Below are 16980 nucleotides of genomic sequence, written 5' to 3'. Positions count from 1 at the left end.
GATTTAATGTTGTGTGGCCAAGTTACGATGCTGCAAATGCAGCATCAATAGTAAAAAAAAGAATAAAAATGTTGAAAAATAAAAAAAAACATTATACTCACCTTCCGATGGCCCCCAGTCTCCACTACGGTCCGTCCGGTGTCTTCGGCGGCTCGCGGTGCTCTAAAAAGGACCCTCCATGACGTAATTTAGTCATGTGACAGGTCACCGCCGACGTCAGCGGTCGCATGACCTGTCACATGACTACATGATGTCATGGAAGGTCCTTTTACACCACCGTGAGCAGCCGAAGAGCAGCCCAGCAGCGCCGCTGGGAGCAGACAGGGGGCCATCAGAAGGTGAGTATATGTTTTTTTTTTTACTTTAATTCTTTTTTAACTACAGGTACTATGGTACCCGGGTCCGGAGGAGAGTCTCCTCTTCTCCAGACTCGGGTACCATCTGCACATTAAATTGCATAATATCCGCATGTGTACGTGTAGTCATGCAGATGTTATGCGGTCCAATGCAAGTCAATGGCGGCGATTTCGCAAAATTAATGGTTGTGCTGCTGATTTTTCCGCAATGATAATCATTGGGAAACATGGCAGACAACTTAACAAGCGTTTTTAATGTGTTTTCACGGCGGAAATGGCGCAGGGGAAACGCATTAAATCCGCATCGTGGGCACGCAGCCTAAGACTTACTATTAATTGTTCAGACTAGTTAATTTTGTTTTATTTTAAAGCTTGATGACTTAACTACTATAGTCTGTTTAAAAACTTAAAAAAAAGGACATGTCTAGTGTTGTAATAATAAAAAAAAAAATTGATACACGTTTTCTTCCACGTCTCTGGTTTTGCTTTCCATTTTAAAGCATTGGAGATCATTTTAGCTGAACAGTCTGTCATTGTCTGAACTTATTTATAAGTTTTACCCTCTCCAATCAACTTTTTAATCAAAGTACGCTGTTCTTCTGAACAATGTCTCAAACGACCCATATTTCTCAGACTTTCAAGGAGAAATGCATGTACAACATGTGCTGACTTCACCCTTAAATAAGGGCCACCTGATTCACCCGTTTCTTCATAGAATGATTGACCTCACTAACTGAACTCCACATTGCTATTATTTTGATCACACCCCCTTTCAATTAATTATTCAAATATACAAATCATGAATGCCGAGTCTGGTGGTTCTCTTAGAATCTACTGCACCAACTGGTAAATTGTTTGACATGTGGTGATATAATTTATACCAAAAACAGTGATTAATCTGGTTAGTCATATTGGATTTCTATTACTTTGAACACTACTGTATAACAGTTATTTTAAAGGATGAAGTTCATTAATAGGGGATGATTTGAGAGTCACATATTGTACAATTTATTGCAGTCATAAACAAAACAAAGTCTCACCGGGTTGTTTGGACCCAATCACGATAAGACCACAGCATGGAGGAAGCAACGGCATCTTTGCTCTTGTTCTATAGGGAGATAAGACACAACAGTCAGGAAGTCTCTACCGAATATCTGTGCTTCATCAGTTCGCTATCTCTGACGTCCATGATTTATAGAGAAAAGTTTTGTGTTGTACTCAGTGATTATCGTATGTGCAGCACAACCAAAGAGATTAAAAAAACACAAATATTCATGAGCTAAGCATCGCTAAAACTTAACTTTCTTTTATTCTCTTTATTGATTGCCTTAGGAGAAAACCCATCCTCCAAACCCTGGTACAGATGGCAGTTAAAAAAAAATTCTGCAAGTGAGAGAATAGATTTTTTTTTTTTAAAGAGCTGGCTTCTCATCTCTAGGAGAACAATGCGATCTGCAGCCCAAAATCAGACATGTGCAATCGACATCACCCCGACCATCAGTGGCCTTTACCACAATACCCCTATGAATTTCAGCCAAATTCGTCGATATCAATGGCTACAGCTGACATTAGTCTAATGTGTATGGGGACCTTAAGTGGCACAAGAGACCTAGTCCTCTAGTGATAATCTACTGCTGATAAAACACTGATTGTATTGAAACAACAAGCAATCCAGTACGTGACACATCACTGGAATCAGGGTCTCTGTCCCTACAGCATTCTGCTTTTACATTATATAGAAAAACCTGCTGACAGATTCCCTCTAACGCAAGGTTTAAGAAAATAATGGATTCCCGAAATGTATCTGAGGTTGAGACCTTAGAATATATTAGAGGCCTGGATGAATCATAAGGTTTCTTATAACAGCAACTTCACATGATCTTTTACTGTTAGGCCATGTTCACACGTTCAGTATTTGGTCAGTATTTTACCTCAGAATTTGTAAGCCAAAACCAGGAGTGGATGAGAAATGCAGAAGTGGTGACGTGTTTCTATTATACTTTTCCTGACTTTGGCTTACAAATAGTGATGTAAAATAATGAACATGTGAACATGGCCATACTTAGGCTAGGCACAGATGACTGTAGATTCTCTCATCCCAGGAATCAGATCGATTACGCAAATGACATTCTGATAATAATGTGATCCGATTCTCTCAGATGAGGAGAAGATGGAGAAATACATTTTTCCATCTTCTCCATTTTGTCAGTGCGCAGAAATCGGATCGTACTCAGACGTCATCAGAGTGCAGTGTGATGCTTTCCACACAATCGAGCATGCAGAGAATCGGACATGTGCAAGGCCCCCGATGCAGGGCTGTGGAGTCGATGCAGGGCTGTGGAGTCGATGCAGGGCTGTGGAGTCGATGCAGGGGTGTGGAGTCGATGCAGGGCTGTGGAGTCGATGCAGGGCGTGGAGTCGATGCAGGGGTGTGGAGTCGATGCAGGGCTGTGGAGTCGATGCAGGGCTGTGGAGTCGATGCAGGGCTGTGGAGTCGATGCAGGGCTGTGGAGTCGATGCAGGGCGTGGAGTCGATGCAGGGCGTGGAGTCGATGCAGGGCTGTGGAGTCGATGCAGGGCTGTGGAGTCGATGCAGGGCTGTGGAGTCGATGCAGGGCTGTGGAGTCGATGCAGGGCTGTGGAGTCGATGCAGGGCTGTGGAGTCGATGCAGGGCTGTGGAGTCGATGCAGGGGTGTGAAGTCGATGCAGGGCGTGGAGTCGATGCAGGGCTGTGGAGTCGATGCAGGGCTGTGGAGTCGATGCAGGGCTGTGGAGTCGATGCAGGGCTGTGGAGTCGATGCAGGGCTGTGGAGTCGATGCAGGGCTGTGGAGTCGATGCAGGGCTGTGGAGTTGATGCAGGGCTGTGGAGTCGATGCAGGGCTGTGGAGTCGATGCAGGGCTGTGGAGTCGATGCAGGGCTGTGGAGTCGATGCAGGGCTGTGGAGTCGATGCAGGGCTGTGGAGTCGATGCAGGGGTGTGGAGTCGATGCAGGGCTGTGGAGTCGATGCAGGGCTGTGGAGTCGATGCAGGGCGTGGAGTCGATGCAGGGCTGTGGAGTCGATGCAGGGCTGTGGAGTCGATGCAGGGCTGTGGAGTCGATGCAGGGCTGTGGAGTCGGTAAGCCAAACCTCCGACTCCTCCATTTCCCTGACTCCGACTCCCTCATACACGGCTCATGTTTAAGTGATAAATTTACTGCAGCACAGATTCATCTCAGCTAAAAGTCCAGACCCTTAGACCAGGAATAGGTGCGCATTAATTAACCTCTGCTTCCTGGTAGTGCGGTGTAATGTGGGGCACTACAAATACTTCAGAAAGCGGATGATGACGCAGGGGCAGTAAATGAGTAAGCATTTACTTGTGTAAGAATACACAGGCACATCAAGCTTAACCCTTTAAGTGACCGAGCCAATTTTGACCTTAATGACCAGGCTAACTGTTGTACTTCATGATAGCAGTAAAATTTGTTCGATATGACTTGCGTTTATTTGTGAAAATATTGAGAATTTGGCGAAAATTTTTACAATTTCACAATTTTCAAACTTTGAATTCTTATGCCCTTAAATCAGAGAGACATGTCACACAAAATAGTTTACAAATCACATTTCCCACATGTCTACTTTACATCAGCACAATTTTTGAAACATCATTTTGTTGTTAGGAAGTTATAAAGGTTAAAAGTTGACCGGCGATTTCTCATTTTTCCAACAAAATTTACAAGACCATTTTATTTTAGGGACCACATCACATTTGAAGTGACTTTAGGGGGCCCATATGACAGAAAATACCCAAAAGTGACACCATTCTAAAAACTGCACCCCTCCACGTCCTCAAAAACACATTCAAGAAGTTTATTAACCCTTTAAGTGCTTCACAGGAACCAAAGCAAAGTGGAAGGAAAAAATGAATATTTTACTTTTTTTCACAATTTTTTTTTTAGGTAACAGGAAAAAATGTAACCACAAACTTTGATAAGCAATTTCTCATTAGCATGCAGATACCCCATATGTGAGGGAAAACTATTGTTTGGGTGCATGGCAGGACCCGGGAGGGAAGGAGCACCGTTTTGACTTTTTGAAAGCAAAAAAGGCTGGAATCAACACCATGTCGCATTTGGAGAGCCCCTGATGTGCCTTAACAGTGGAAACTCCCCACAAATGACCTCATTTTGGAAACTAAACCCCTCAAGTAATGTATGTACACAACTGGTGAGCACCTTGAACCCCCAGGTGCTTCACAGAAGTTTATAACATAAAGCCGTGAAAATAAAAAATCTATTTTTTTTCCACAAAAATGTAATTTTAGCCCCAAAGTTTTTATTTTCACAAGGTTAATAGGAGAAAATTGACACCAAAATTTGTTGTGAAATTGCTCCTGAGTAAGTTGATACGCCATATGTAGGTGAAAACTTATTTGGGCGAACAGCAGGGCTCGGGAAGGAAGGAGTGACATTTTGGAACGCAGACTTTGATGGAATGGTCTGCATGCGTCATGTTGCGTTTGGAGAGCCCTGATGTGCCTATACAGTGGCAAGTGACCCCATTTTGGAAATTACACCCCTCAAGGAATTTCTCCAGTGGTTTACTGAACTTTTTTAACCTACAGGGGATTCACAATATTTTAACATTTAGATGTGAGAACAAAAACATTTTTTTCCCACTGTTTTAGCACCAAATTTATAATTTACACGAGGAGTAATGGGAGAAATTGGACCCAACATTTGTTATGCAATTTCTCCCGAATGTGGCAGTACCCCATAGGTGGATATACATTACTGTTTGAGCACACAGAGGGATGGGAAGGAGCGCTACTTGGCTTTTAGAACACAGATTACGTCTGAATAGATTCTGGGCTCCATTAGCCGAGCCCCTGAGGTGCCAGAACAGCTGAAACCCTCCCTGGTAACCCCATTTTGGAAATGTCATTGTCTAAAGAATTCATATAGGGTTGTAGTGAGTATTTTGAATCCATAGGTGCCTCACAGAATTTTATAACATGGAAATATGACATTTTAGTAAAAATGTAGTTATTGTATTTGCTGCAAATTTTTCAGGCACACAAGCGCCATTTACCTTTTGGAGCACAGATTTTGCTACAATAGTTTGCGGGCAGCATTTGCGGAGCCCCAAAGGTGCCAGAACAGCAGAAAAACTCCAAAAGTGACCCAAATTGTAGAAACTGCTTCTCTCAATGAATTAATCTACAGCTGCAGTGACTATTTTGTAACATCCATGCAGGCTTTATACTGGAGAATTGCAAATATGCCAGTTTAGTGCCCATACATTGTGCCCCCATATATTGTGCCCAGCTTGTGGTTCTGGCGTAATTTATGCACCCTGTAAAATGTTAAGTGCTCTCTCCGCACTACAATAATGCCATATGTGTGGCCGCTTACTGAGGTTTAGGCACAGTGGGGCTCTGAAGGAGGGGAGGCATTTGTTTTTGGGTGCGCAGAATTTACTGGATTTAATTTGGGGCGGTGGGAGTCATGTCGCTTTTTCAGAGTCTTTGTTCTAACCGTAACGTGGGAACCCCCTATAGTTCCAGTGACAGATGATGGAACGGAGTGGGGGCTGATTTTGTGTGGGATAACTTAGGTGTTTTTTATTGGAAAACTTTGGGGTACATAATATTTTTTGATCGTTTCCAGAATAAGACTGAATCGCCTTCTTGTGTTCTATGCTGAGCATGTACAATCGGGTTTCCATATAAATCCAACAAAAATGCAATTCAGACAAAACACCAGACGAAACCACTCACCATGAGGCAGATGGAGACACTTTTTGGCTCTGTTTGGCGTCTCCTCCAGTGGTATCCACCTTTTTAGGCGTGCACACATCAGTGGTCGCCACACTTGTGCGCTAAAAACACATCTAAAATGATGGGATGCTGCCGGAACAGAGACCAGTCCAAAGTGACTCCATCTCCCTCATAAGTGAATGGTTCCGTCTGGGCTTTTGTCTGAATGGCGGTTTTGGAGAATTTACACAGAAACCCAGATGTATGCGCTCAGCGGAGAGCGCAGGATAAATGTGAGCCGAGCCTTATTCCGATTTTTGGGAGGCAGAGTGAACATACGGATAGAAGAACCAGAATAGTTCTTATTTTTGCACGGTTAGCCGTGCGGTATAAGTTATAAGGCGGATTCTTTGGGTCGGTGCGATTATAGCGACACCAGATTTATATGCTTTTTTTTTTAGGTTTTATTGTAATCACACAGTAAAAATGCTTTTTTATAAAAAGTAGTTTTTTTCGTTGCCATATTCTGAGAGCTGTAACTTTTTTAATTCTTTGGCGAACAGAGATGTATGAGGGCTTATTTTTTGCGGGACGAGTTGCAGATTTTTTTGATCTCTTTATTCAGATTTTTCAGACACAGAATGAACAAAAAACAGCAATTCAGTTATTGTTTTTATTTTTTGCGCCGTTCACCGTGCGGTAAAAGTCATAAGACCGATTTGTTTGTCAGGTCAGTACGATTACAGCGATACCAGATTTATAGTGTTTTTTAGGATTTGCTATTTTTGCAGACTAAAAACAATATTTTACAAAAATAAATGTTTTTGCATCAACATATGCTGAGAGCTGTAACTTTATTTTTTTGACGATGGAGCCATATTGGGGCTCGTTTTTTGCAGGACGGTTTGGTGTTTTCATTTATATTATTTTTTTTACATAAGACTTTTTGATCGCTTTTTATTCTCTTTTTTGTCAGTATGATGAAAAAGCGACATTTTTTGGTGTGTTTTTTTTTACGTCGTTCGCCAAACGGAATAAATAATGTACAAGTTTTATAGAGCGGGTCATTCCGGACGTGGCAATAACAATTATGTGCACTTTTTTTGTTAATTTTTGTTTTGTCACAAACGCTGCGTGATTTTTGTGAGCTTTTTTTGTGTGTTTTTTACATATTTTATTTAACTTTTTTTTTTACTTTTTCACTAAGGCCCACTGTGGGACATGTATCATTTTTTTTGGATCACTGGTCTTATACACTGGTCTTGTGTATTGCAGTGTATGAGACGGTCAGTATCTTACTGACTCAGCCGGTGAGACCCAGTTTATAGCTGGATCTCACAGGCCACCGTACCCTGAGGTCATCACATGATCTCAGAGTACCATAAACTATCGGGATTCTCATCGTGGGGGTTCCATGGTTACTAAGGGGGTCTTGTGACCCAATTGTAACAACTTAAATACTACTGTTGTGATTGACAGAGGTATTTAAGGGGTTAAACGGCCCTGATCGGTTGCAAAACTGGCAGGGGCCGATATTGCAGGGTGTCAGCTGTCAAATACAGCTGACGTCCGTGGGAATTGCCACCACCGGGCGGCGCTATAAGGCCCCTTAACGACCGCTATTTTAATGCGTATGGGCGGTCGTTAAGGGGTTAATGGTTCTTCTATGAAGATACAATTCCTATGCAGCAAGCACAGTTACTATTGAGGTGGTAGCTCTGGGGTAAGACGCTGGGGCAGTCATTTAGTGGGTGCAGCGATTCCTCAGCTCCTCTTATCGGCATGTCCTGTATGCACAACCCTTCTCCACAACTGTCTGCAGCTGAGACCTTGTTCCCTCATAGAGGGCAGCTATGGCCGCTCTCCTGCCTGCTACTTCAACTTCTCCAGGCTGTGGCTTGAGAGGAGAAGGAGGTCAGGGTATATGCTGTATATCGCCAGCTCTGTGCCATCACACGTCCGCCATCTCACACTTCTGTCTGCTCCTGACAGGAAGACCTCACTCACCGTCTCACAGACTAAGGCCATGTTCACACGCTCAGTATTTGGTCAGTTTTTTACCTCAGTGTCTGTAAGCCAAAACCAGAAGAGGGTGAAAAGGTGGTGACGTGTTTCATTATACTTTTCCCCTGAAATTGTTCCACTCCTGGTTTTGTCTTACAAATACTGAGGTAAAAAACTGACCAAATACTGAATGTGCATGCGTGTGGCCTAAGGGCTCATTCACACATCAGTTTTTCCACGTATGGGCGCTATCCGTTTTGTTCATGGATAGCGCTGTTCACATGTCCGTGATTTTTTGTGGACCGCGCGGTCTGTGCAAAATCGCAGAGACATGTCTGATTTTGATCAAATAGGCAATGTAAGTCTAAAATCACACAACACTTGAATGCCATCCGAGAGCTGTCTGTTTTTCACTGACAGAGACATAGGAGAAAGTGGAGAACTTTTTTTTTTTTTCAGTGAAAAAAACTGATGAAAATAATTGATGAAATTTGGACCTTTTTTCTCGTACATCAAAAAAACCCTGAAATCTGAATGCGGTCTTGTATTGAGATCTTGTGACCATTAGGCCTCATTCACACATCAGTTTTTTTTCCACATACGAGAATAATGGACCGAGTTTCATCAGGGAATTTCATCAGATTTTCATCAGAGTTTGGTGCCAGAATCATAACTTTTTCTTGTACGTGACAAAAAAAAAAAAAAGTTTCAACGCCTTCTATCTAACAGTCTGTGAAAATCTGACCCATTTTTTCAAGGTCTCATAGACTTGAATTGTCGATTTTGAACTGACTCACGAATTAAAATCAGACATGTCTCTGCGATTCCCCTCACCCCGTCCTTAATCTTTTTTTTTTTTTTTTTTGGATTAAAAACTCACAACTTTTTCCAAATGGTGCAAAAAATGCAACTTTTTAAATTAAGTACAGAAAATTACTCCGGAGGGTAGCACTGAGTAAATTACCTAATTTTGCACCTTTTAAAAAAGGTTGCATTTCATAAATCTGCCTAAAACATCTGGAAAAGCCACATTGACATAAAAATCAGAAAATTAACTAATCCACAAAAGACAACTTGAAAAAAGGCGAAAATTGTTTGTTGAATTTGTCACAATTCAAAAAAGTTGCTCATTGGGCATAAGGGGTAACATTTCTCCTTGTGCAGAGTTACATGCCTGACATACCAGTGTAAGGAGACTGATAGGCTATGGAAATTAAATATACAAATTGCCTCTTCAGAGGGGAAGAGGGTTTGAACTCTAGTACCACCTATTGGAAGTAGAAATACTAAAAGTCAATAACGACCCTTTAACCAGCCTTGGCCCATGACTTTGGATAAAGGCCAAACCAGAATCTCAATTTACAGACACGTGTTTTGGGGTGTTGCCTCTCCACAGTAAGAGATGTTACTGCTTAGCGTGCAGTCAGAGGTCTCTCATACAGCCAAATCAGATCCCCTGCTTTGCACTCATGAGGGGCAACGCCCTGAAACATGTGTCAGCAAATTGAGATTCTGGTTTGGCTGCTATCCAAAGTTATGTGGCAAGGCTCATTATAGGGTCGATATTGACATTAATGATTGCTACTTCCAATAGGTGGTGCTACAGTTCAAGCACATATGGACATAATAGCATTGGGGTCCACAAGTCTGGAAGGAGCTAAAGAGTGGAGTTCTCTCCTCACGTGACAGATGCTTACTGTGTTATGTAGCACGTATCTGTCAACGCTATCCTCCAATTGCTGCTAGTAACTATTTTGATGTCACGGTTTATCTCTGACAGCGGAATTTAAATGGAGTGCTGTAATCTCGGTATCTCATGAATTATTATAGCAGCTGGGGTAAAGCTTCACTGGAGACCATAATTTACACTACATACTGCAGAACTTTAGTATTGCAGTAAATAGAACCAGCAATCAAAGAAGGAGTGTAGCTTTAAAGGGAACCTGTCACGGAAATTTTAGCAACTAAACTGTCCCCAGTGTGTTGTTAGTGATGCAATGTGCATCGCTAACACGTTGTTTTCAATCAAAACGGCGCCGTAATCATCTCCAAAAATCACTTTGTATAGTTACATAGTAGCTTCTCTTTCAGTCATAGGGGTGGCGCTAAATTTTTCTTTCAGTCACAGGCTTGTCATATTGTCGACACCCACTCACTCTGATTGATTTTTTCGGGGTGCGGCGATATCATGGGAATCTGCACTAAAATCCTGCGCTTGCACAGTGACGAGCGACTCCCCACGCATGCACACTGAATCTGGGTGTACGTACACAGCTTCATTGACTGTGTGCGCATGCGTCGGAGCGACTGCGAGTCACGGGCTCTGTGACCCCGCAATTGTGAGTGCACATTGGAACATTCGCGCCACCGTCTTCCCTTCCCACCAAACTGACTGTATCCTCCTCAGCGCTGCCAGCAGGAAAAATAAGAATAGGGTCTAAGAATGCGCAAGCGCACAATGAAGCTGGGTACGTGCACCCAGATTCACTGTGCATGCGCTGGGAGCCGCTCAACACTGAGCAAGCACAGGATTTTAGAGCAGATTCCCGTGACATCAGCATACACCAAAACATCAATCAGAGTGCGTGGGTGTCAACAAAATGACGAGCCCGTGACTGAAAAAAAAATGAAGCGCCGCCCCTATGACTGAAAGAGAAGGTACTATATAAGCATACAAAGTAAATTTTCGAGATGATTATGGCGCAGTTTTGATTGAAAATATTGCATCACTAAAACGCCGGGGACAGTTTAGTTGCTAAAAATGACGTGACAGGTTCCCTTTAAGTCCTGTGACTAAATAATACACAAAAAAAATGAAAAGAAAAAGTTTAACAAAAAATAACATTCGAATCACCCCATTTTTCACCTAAACCCCTTCCCGACGCAGCCAATTTTTGTTTTTGCCTCTCCTTCTTCCAAGAGACATAACTTTTTTATTTTTCTGTCCACATAGTCGTAGAAGGGCTTATTTTTAAGTGGGACGAGTTGTACTTTTGAAAGACACCATTCATTTTACCACGTAATTTACTGGAAAACAGGAAAAAAAAATTTGAAGTGCAGTGAAATTGCGAAAAAAAAAAAAACACGCAAATTCTGACATTGTTTTTTGGGATTTGCTTTTATGGAGTACACTGAGAGGTACAAATGACCTGGAGATATGATTCGTCTTATCAGTATGATTACCACGATAACAAACGTGTCCAGTTTTTTTTATATATTTTAGTGGTGAAAAAATATCAGAAATTTGTAAAAAAAAGAAAATTATTTTGACTATGTTGCTTGTTTCCAAGACCCGTAACGTGTTCATTTTTCGGGTCAATGGGCGAGACAACATTTTTAATGATTTATATATATTTTTTTTTTTTACAAACTTCTGACATTTTTTTTTTACCACTATATAATAAATAATAATAAAATACATGAAAATCTGGTGATGACGTAATCGTATTGACCTAGAAAGTCATGTTGCCTGGTCATTTTTACAATACAACAAATGTGATGCTGTATTCAGGTACTGACATTGGTTCTGGTGCTGTATTCATGTACTGAGGATGGTTCTGTTGATGCATTATATAGTTAAATTGAAAATATAGGTCCATCAAGTTCAACCTTTCTCAATCATTTATACATGATCTATTACTAGATTATTTATAATCCATAATATTTCTTCTGAAAAACCATGTAGTCTTTTTTAAATACTGATCTCTGATTTACAATTACAATCTTTTGTACGGCTTTCCAAAGTCTGACTACTTTAACTGTAAAGAATCCTCTTCTATTTTAGATGCAGGAATCACCTTTGCTCCAAATGTAATAAATGTTTCCTTGTCCATTGTTAGGCCTTTGCAAAGAATAACTCATGTGCCAGTTCTTTATATTGTCCACGCATGTACTTATATATGTAAATGAGATTGCCTCTAAGGCATCTTTTTTTCTAAACAAAACAAGCCCAATTTTTCGAACCTGTCATTATGATAAACACCTTCAATATCATTTTTAAAATGTTGATTCCAAAGCTGAATTCCAAAAAAAGATTTATAGAGGGGTAATATTACACTTGGATCTCTTTTATACACCCTAAAATCTTATTTGCTTTTGCAGCTGCTGCCTGACATTGAGTACTGCTGCTTAGCTTACTTAGAATATCGGCCTTGTCAAATGCTGCTGCTTGAGGAGAGATAGCAGAGCAAACATGGCTCTCACAAATAATTAATTATGGGAGCTCAGAAAACTGATGAGCAACATTTTGTCCTCCCATACAACTGAATGGAGAAAGGTGCGTGCACAGCCCTCTTTATTCTGGACAATGAGTGACAAGGCCCCGTTCTCCATCTTCCTGCGGTGATCAGGGTAGGGTTATGAGTTGTAGATAGGGAAAAGTATTTGCCTCAAGGTGTATATTGTCAATGACCCATTAAAGGGAACCTGTCACTCGGTTTTCCATTAAAGGGAACCTGTCACTGGGTTTTCCATTAAAGGGAACCTGTCACTGGGTTTTCCCTATATAAACCAACTTGTCCACCATCTTTTAGCCCTTTTTAAAGGGAACCTTAAAGGAAACCTGACAGTTAATTCATGCTGCCAGAACAACGCAGCCATATACTGTATAGTTTGGAATACTTTCAAAAGCCGGACAAGGAGGAAGTAACTGGAAGATTAGTCAGAGGCTGCACCCCATACCTGCAGGTATACCTCCAAGAATGTGCATGGCCCACATTGTATGCTGTCATACTGTGTCCCACACCTTTGTGCATGTAGTATACTGTATGGTGCTGAGGCTCTATCTCTATATTATATGCTCCGTACCCATGTGTATATACTATACTGTATACTGCATGTACTGTACCTCTGTGTCTATATTACATATACTGTACTTATGTGACACTATACTGTATACTGCATGTACTGTACCTCTGTGTCTATATTACATATACTGTACTTATGTAACACTATACTGTATACTGCATGTGCATCTACTATACCTCAGTGTATATATGTATATTACCTTTGTGTATATACTTATCTACAGCACCTGTGTATAGGCTGTTCTTTATTCTGCATGTTCAGTACCTGCGTGTATATACAATGCTGTATACCAGGAACACTGTATTTCTGTATAATGAGTACCGTATACCGTACCCCTATATACTATGAGTACCGTACCCCTGTAAACTATAAGTATCGTGTACCTTACTTCTGTATACTATGAGTACCATATACCCTACACCGGTGTACCATGAGTACCGTATACAGTACCCCTGTATACCATGAGTACTGTATACCATAACTCTGTATACCATGAGTACTATATGGCACACCTCTGTATAACAAGAGTACTGTATACCGTACCTCTGTATACTAGGAGTACTGTATACCGTACCTCTGTATACCATGAGTACTGTATAGCATAACTCTGTATACCATGAGTACTATATGGCACACCTCTGTATAACAAGAGTACTGTATACCGTACCACTGTATACTATGAGTACTGTATACCATACCTCTGTATACCATGAGTACTCTATACCGTACCTCTGTATACCATGAGTACTGTATACCGTATCTCTGTATACTATGAGTACCATATACCCTACACCTGTGTACTATAAGTACTACATACCGTACCCCTGTACACCATGAGTACTGTATACTGTACCCCTGTATACTATGAGTACCGTATACTGTACCTCTGTATACCATGAGTACTGTATACTGTACCTCTATATACTACATTGCTGCGTTCACATTACCTGGGTGTCAGTGCGTCTCCTTCTCCTGGGATGTGTGCTGCCTCCAGACGAGTTTCTGTTGCTTCCCGTCAGCCAGTATGTAGGAGGTGCTGCTGTGTCATATATGGGAGTGTCGCTGTTTGGCTGCCAGCAGCTTAAAGGGGCAGGAGGAGTAATCCTGCAGTCTGTGTGTACATGGAGAGGCAACAAACATCACCCTGCAAGAACCACAGAGATCCGCTGCAGTATAATACTGTGCTGACACCAGGGGTGGATTAAGAGTAGCAAGGGCCCCGGGCAGTTTAGAAGGCGCGGGCCCCCCCCACACACACACAAACACCTGATGTATCACATGTCCCATCATCCCCTGTGATAGATCATGGAATAGTTCATGTGAAATTAATTTGGCACAATATTAATGCTAATAATTTTTTTTTGGCTTTTTTAGGCTGTGTGCCCACTATGCGTTTTTTAAGCGTTTCTGCAGCGGAATTGCCGCTGCAGAAACGCTTAAAGAACGCTTGGTAGAAGGTCTGCCATGTTCCCCAATTATAATCCGCATTTGCACATGCGGAAATTTCCACTGCGGATTATCATTGCGGAAAAATCCGCAGCACCACCAATTATTTTGCGGAAGCGCTGCGTTTTCGCCGCCATCTATGCTCAGCGGGAGGCCACAAGTAGCCATCTATACACAGCGGGAGGCTGCACGCAGTCACGCACACATACAAACCTATACAGACATACGGTACAGACCAAAAGTTTGGACACACCTTCTCATTTAAAGATTTTTCTGTATTTTCATGACTATGAAAATTGTACATTCACACTGAAGGCATCAAAACTATGAATTAACACATGTGGAATTATATACTTAACAAAAAAGTGTGAAACAACTGAAAATATGTCTTATATTCTAGGTTCTTCAAAGTAGCCACCTTTTGCTTTGATGACTGCTTTGCACACTCTTGGCATTCTCTTGATGAGCTTCAAGAGGTAGTCACCGGAAATGGACTTCCAGCAATCTTGAAGGAGTTCCCAGAGATGCTTAGCACTTGTTGGCCCTTTTGCCTTCACTCTGCGGTCCAGCTCACCCCAAACCATCTCGATTGGGTTCAGGTCTGGTGACTGTGGAGGCCAGGTCATCTGGCGTAGCACCCCATCACTCTCCTTCTTTGTCAAATAGCCCTTACACAGCCTGGAGGTGTTTGGGGTCATTGTCCTGTTGAAAAATAAATGATGGTCCAACTAAACGCAAACTGGATGGAATAGCATGCCACTGCAAGATGCTGTGGTAGCCATGCTGGTTGAGTATGCCTTCAATTTTGAATAAATCCCCAACAGTGTCACCAGCTAAGCACCCCTACACCATCAGACCTCCTCCTCCATGCTTCACGGTGGGAACCAGGCATGTAGAGTCCATCCATTCACCTTTTCTGCGTCGCACAAAGACACGGTGGTTGGAACCAAAGATCTCAAATTTGGACTCATCAGACCAAAGCACAGATTTCCACTGGTCTAATGTCCATTCCTTGTGTTCTTTAGCCCAAACAAGTCTCTTCTGCTTGTTGCCTGTTCTTAGCAGTCGTTTCCTAGCAGCTATTTTACCATGAAGGCCAGCTGCACAAAGTCTCCTCTTAACAGTTGTTGTAGAGATATGTCTGCTGCTAGAACTGTGTGTGGCATTGACCTGGTCTCTAATCTGAGCTGTTGTTAACCTGCGATTTCTGAAGCTGGTGACTTGGATAAACTTATCCTCTGAAGCAGAGGTGACTCTTGGTCTTCCTTTCCTGGGGCGGTCCTCATGTGAGCCAGTTTCTTTGTAGCGCTTGATGGTTTTTGCAACTGCACTTGGGGACACTTTCAAAGTTTGCCCAACTTTTCGGACTGACTGACTTTCATTTCTTAAACTAATGATGGCCACTCGTTTTTCTTTACTTAGCTGCTTTTTTCTTGCCATAATACAAATTCTAACAGTCTATTCAGTAGGAATATCAGCTGTGTATCCACCTGACTTCTGCGCAACACAACTGATGGTCCCAACCCCATTTATAAGGCAAGAAATACCACTGATTAAACCTGACAGGGCACACCTGTGAAGTGAAAACCATTTCCGGTGACTACCTCTTGAAGCTCATCAAGAGAATGCCAAGAGTGTGCAAAGCAGTCATCAAAGCAAAAGGTGGCTACTTTGAAGAACCTAGAATATAAGACATATTTTCAGTTGTTTCACACTTTTTTGTTAAGTATATAATTCCACATGTGTTAATTCATAGTTTAGATGCCTTCAGTGTGAATGTACAATTTTCAAAGTCATAAAAATACAGAAAAAAATTTAAATGAGAAGGTGTGTCCAAACTTTTGGTCTGTACTGTATACATACACACATAAACACATTTGAAACACAAAAATACATATAAACAGACATCACACAATGAAATCTGCCTGCACACACTCACACACAGACACACACACACTCACCATACCCCGGCTCAGCTCCAGTCCTCCTGCCCTTTTCCGGTGCAGCACAGCAGGCTGGGTGCGCACTGTGAGACGTCACAGCTAGGAGACACGGCCGCGCACAGGGCCGTGTCTCCTAGCAGTGACGCGGCCGGGCCAGCACAGGGTAGTTAACTGCTGCAGTGCTGGCCCGGCCGAAGAAGCAGCGGCCGTGCGCCGCTGCTGGGGGAGCAGTCCGGCGGCCCCCCTGCCACTGTCTGCAGGTATGTGCCGCGGCGCCGCACATATCATGAGGGCAATCTGGCCATAGACACCCTGGAGCCCCGGGCCCCCTGTAGGTTCAGGGCCCCAGGCGGTAGCCCAGATTGCCCTCATTATAATCCGCCTATGGCTGACACTATAACCTCCAGGAGCAATGTGCAGCCGACCTGCTGTATCCGAGTCATGATACTGTGCAGCCGACCTGGTGTATCCGAGTCATGATACTGTGCAGCCGACCTGGCGTATCCGACTCATGATACTATGCCGTCGACCAGGTGTATCCGAGTCATGATACCGTGCAGCCGACCTGGTGTATCCGAGTCATGATACTGTGCAGCCGACCTGGTGTATCCGACTCATGATACTATGCCGCCGACCAGGTGTATCCGAGTAATGATACTGTGCAGCCGACCTGCTGTATCCGA

At 42.5% G+C, this 16980-nt stretch overlaps 1 protein-coding gene across 3 annotated transcripts in view; it reads right to left on the bottom strand.

Moving 5' to 3' along the window:
* Positions 1-14011, bottom strand: part of LOC141268824 (von Willebrand factor A domain-containing protein 5A-like) — a 110666-nt gene extending 96655 nt beyond the window's left edge. For all 3 annotated transcript variants that reach the window (XM_073680353.1, XM_073680354.1, XM_073680355.1), the window contains exons 1-2: positions 13856-14011; positions 1397-1464 (exon numbers count right to left, since the gene is read on the bottom strand). In XM_073680353.1, the coding sequence (XP_073536454.1) occupies positions 1397-1451 (55 nt within the window). In that variant the 5' untranslated portion in view covers positions 1452-1464; positions 13856-14011. The remainder of the gene's footprint in view (positions 1-1396; positions 1465-13855) is intronic.
* Positions 14012-16980: the final 2969 nt, after the last annotated feature.

Source organism: Phyllobates terribilis, unplaced genomic scaffold (assembly GCF_046119375.1).
Source record: "Phyllobates terribilis strain yellow unplaced genomic scaffold, ASM4611937v1 Scaffold_1__5_contigs__length_1240528914, whole genome shotgun sequence".
Classification (NCBI taxonomy): domain Eukaryota; kingdom Metazoa; phylum Chordata; class Amphibia; order Anura; family Dendrobatidae; genus Phyllobates; species Phyllobates terribilis.
This window is presented reverse-complemented; position numbering and strand designations above follow the sequence as displayed.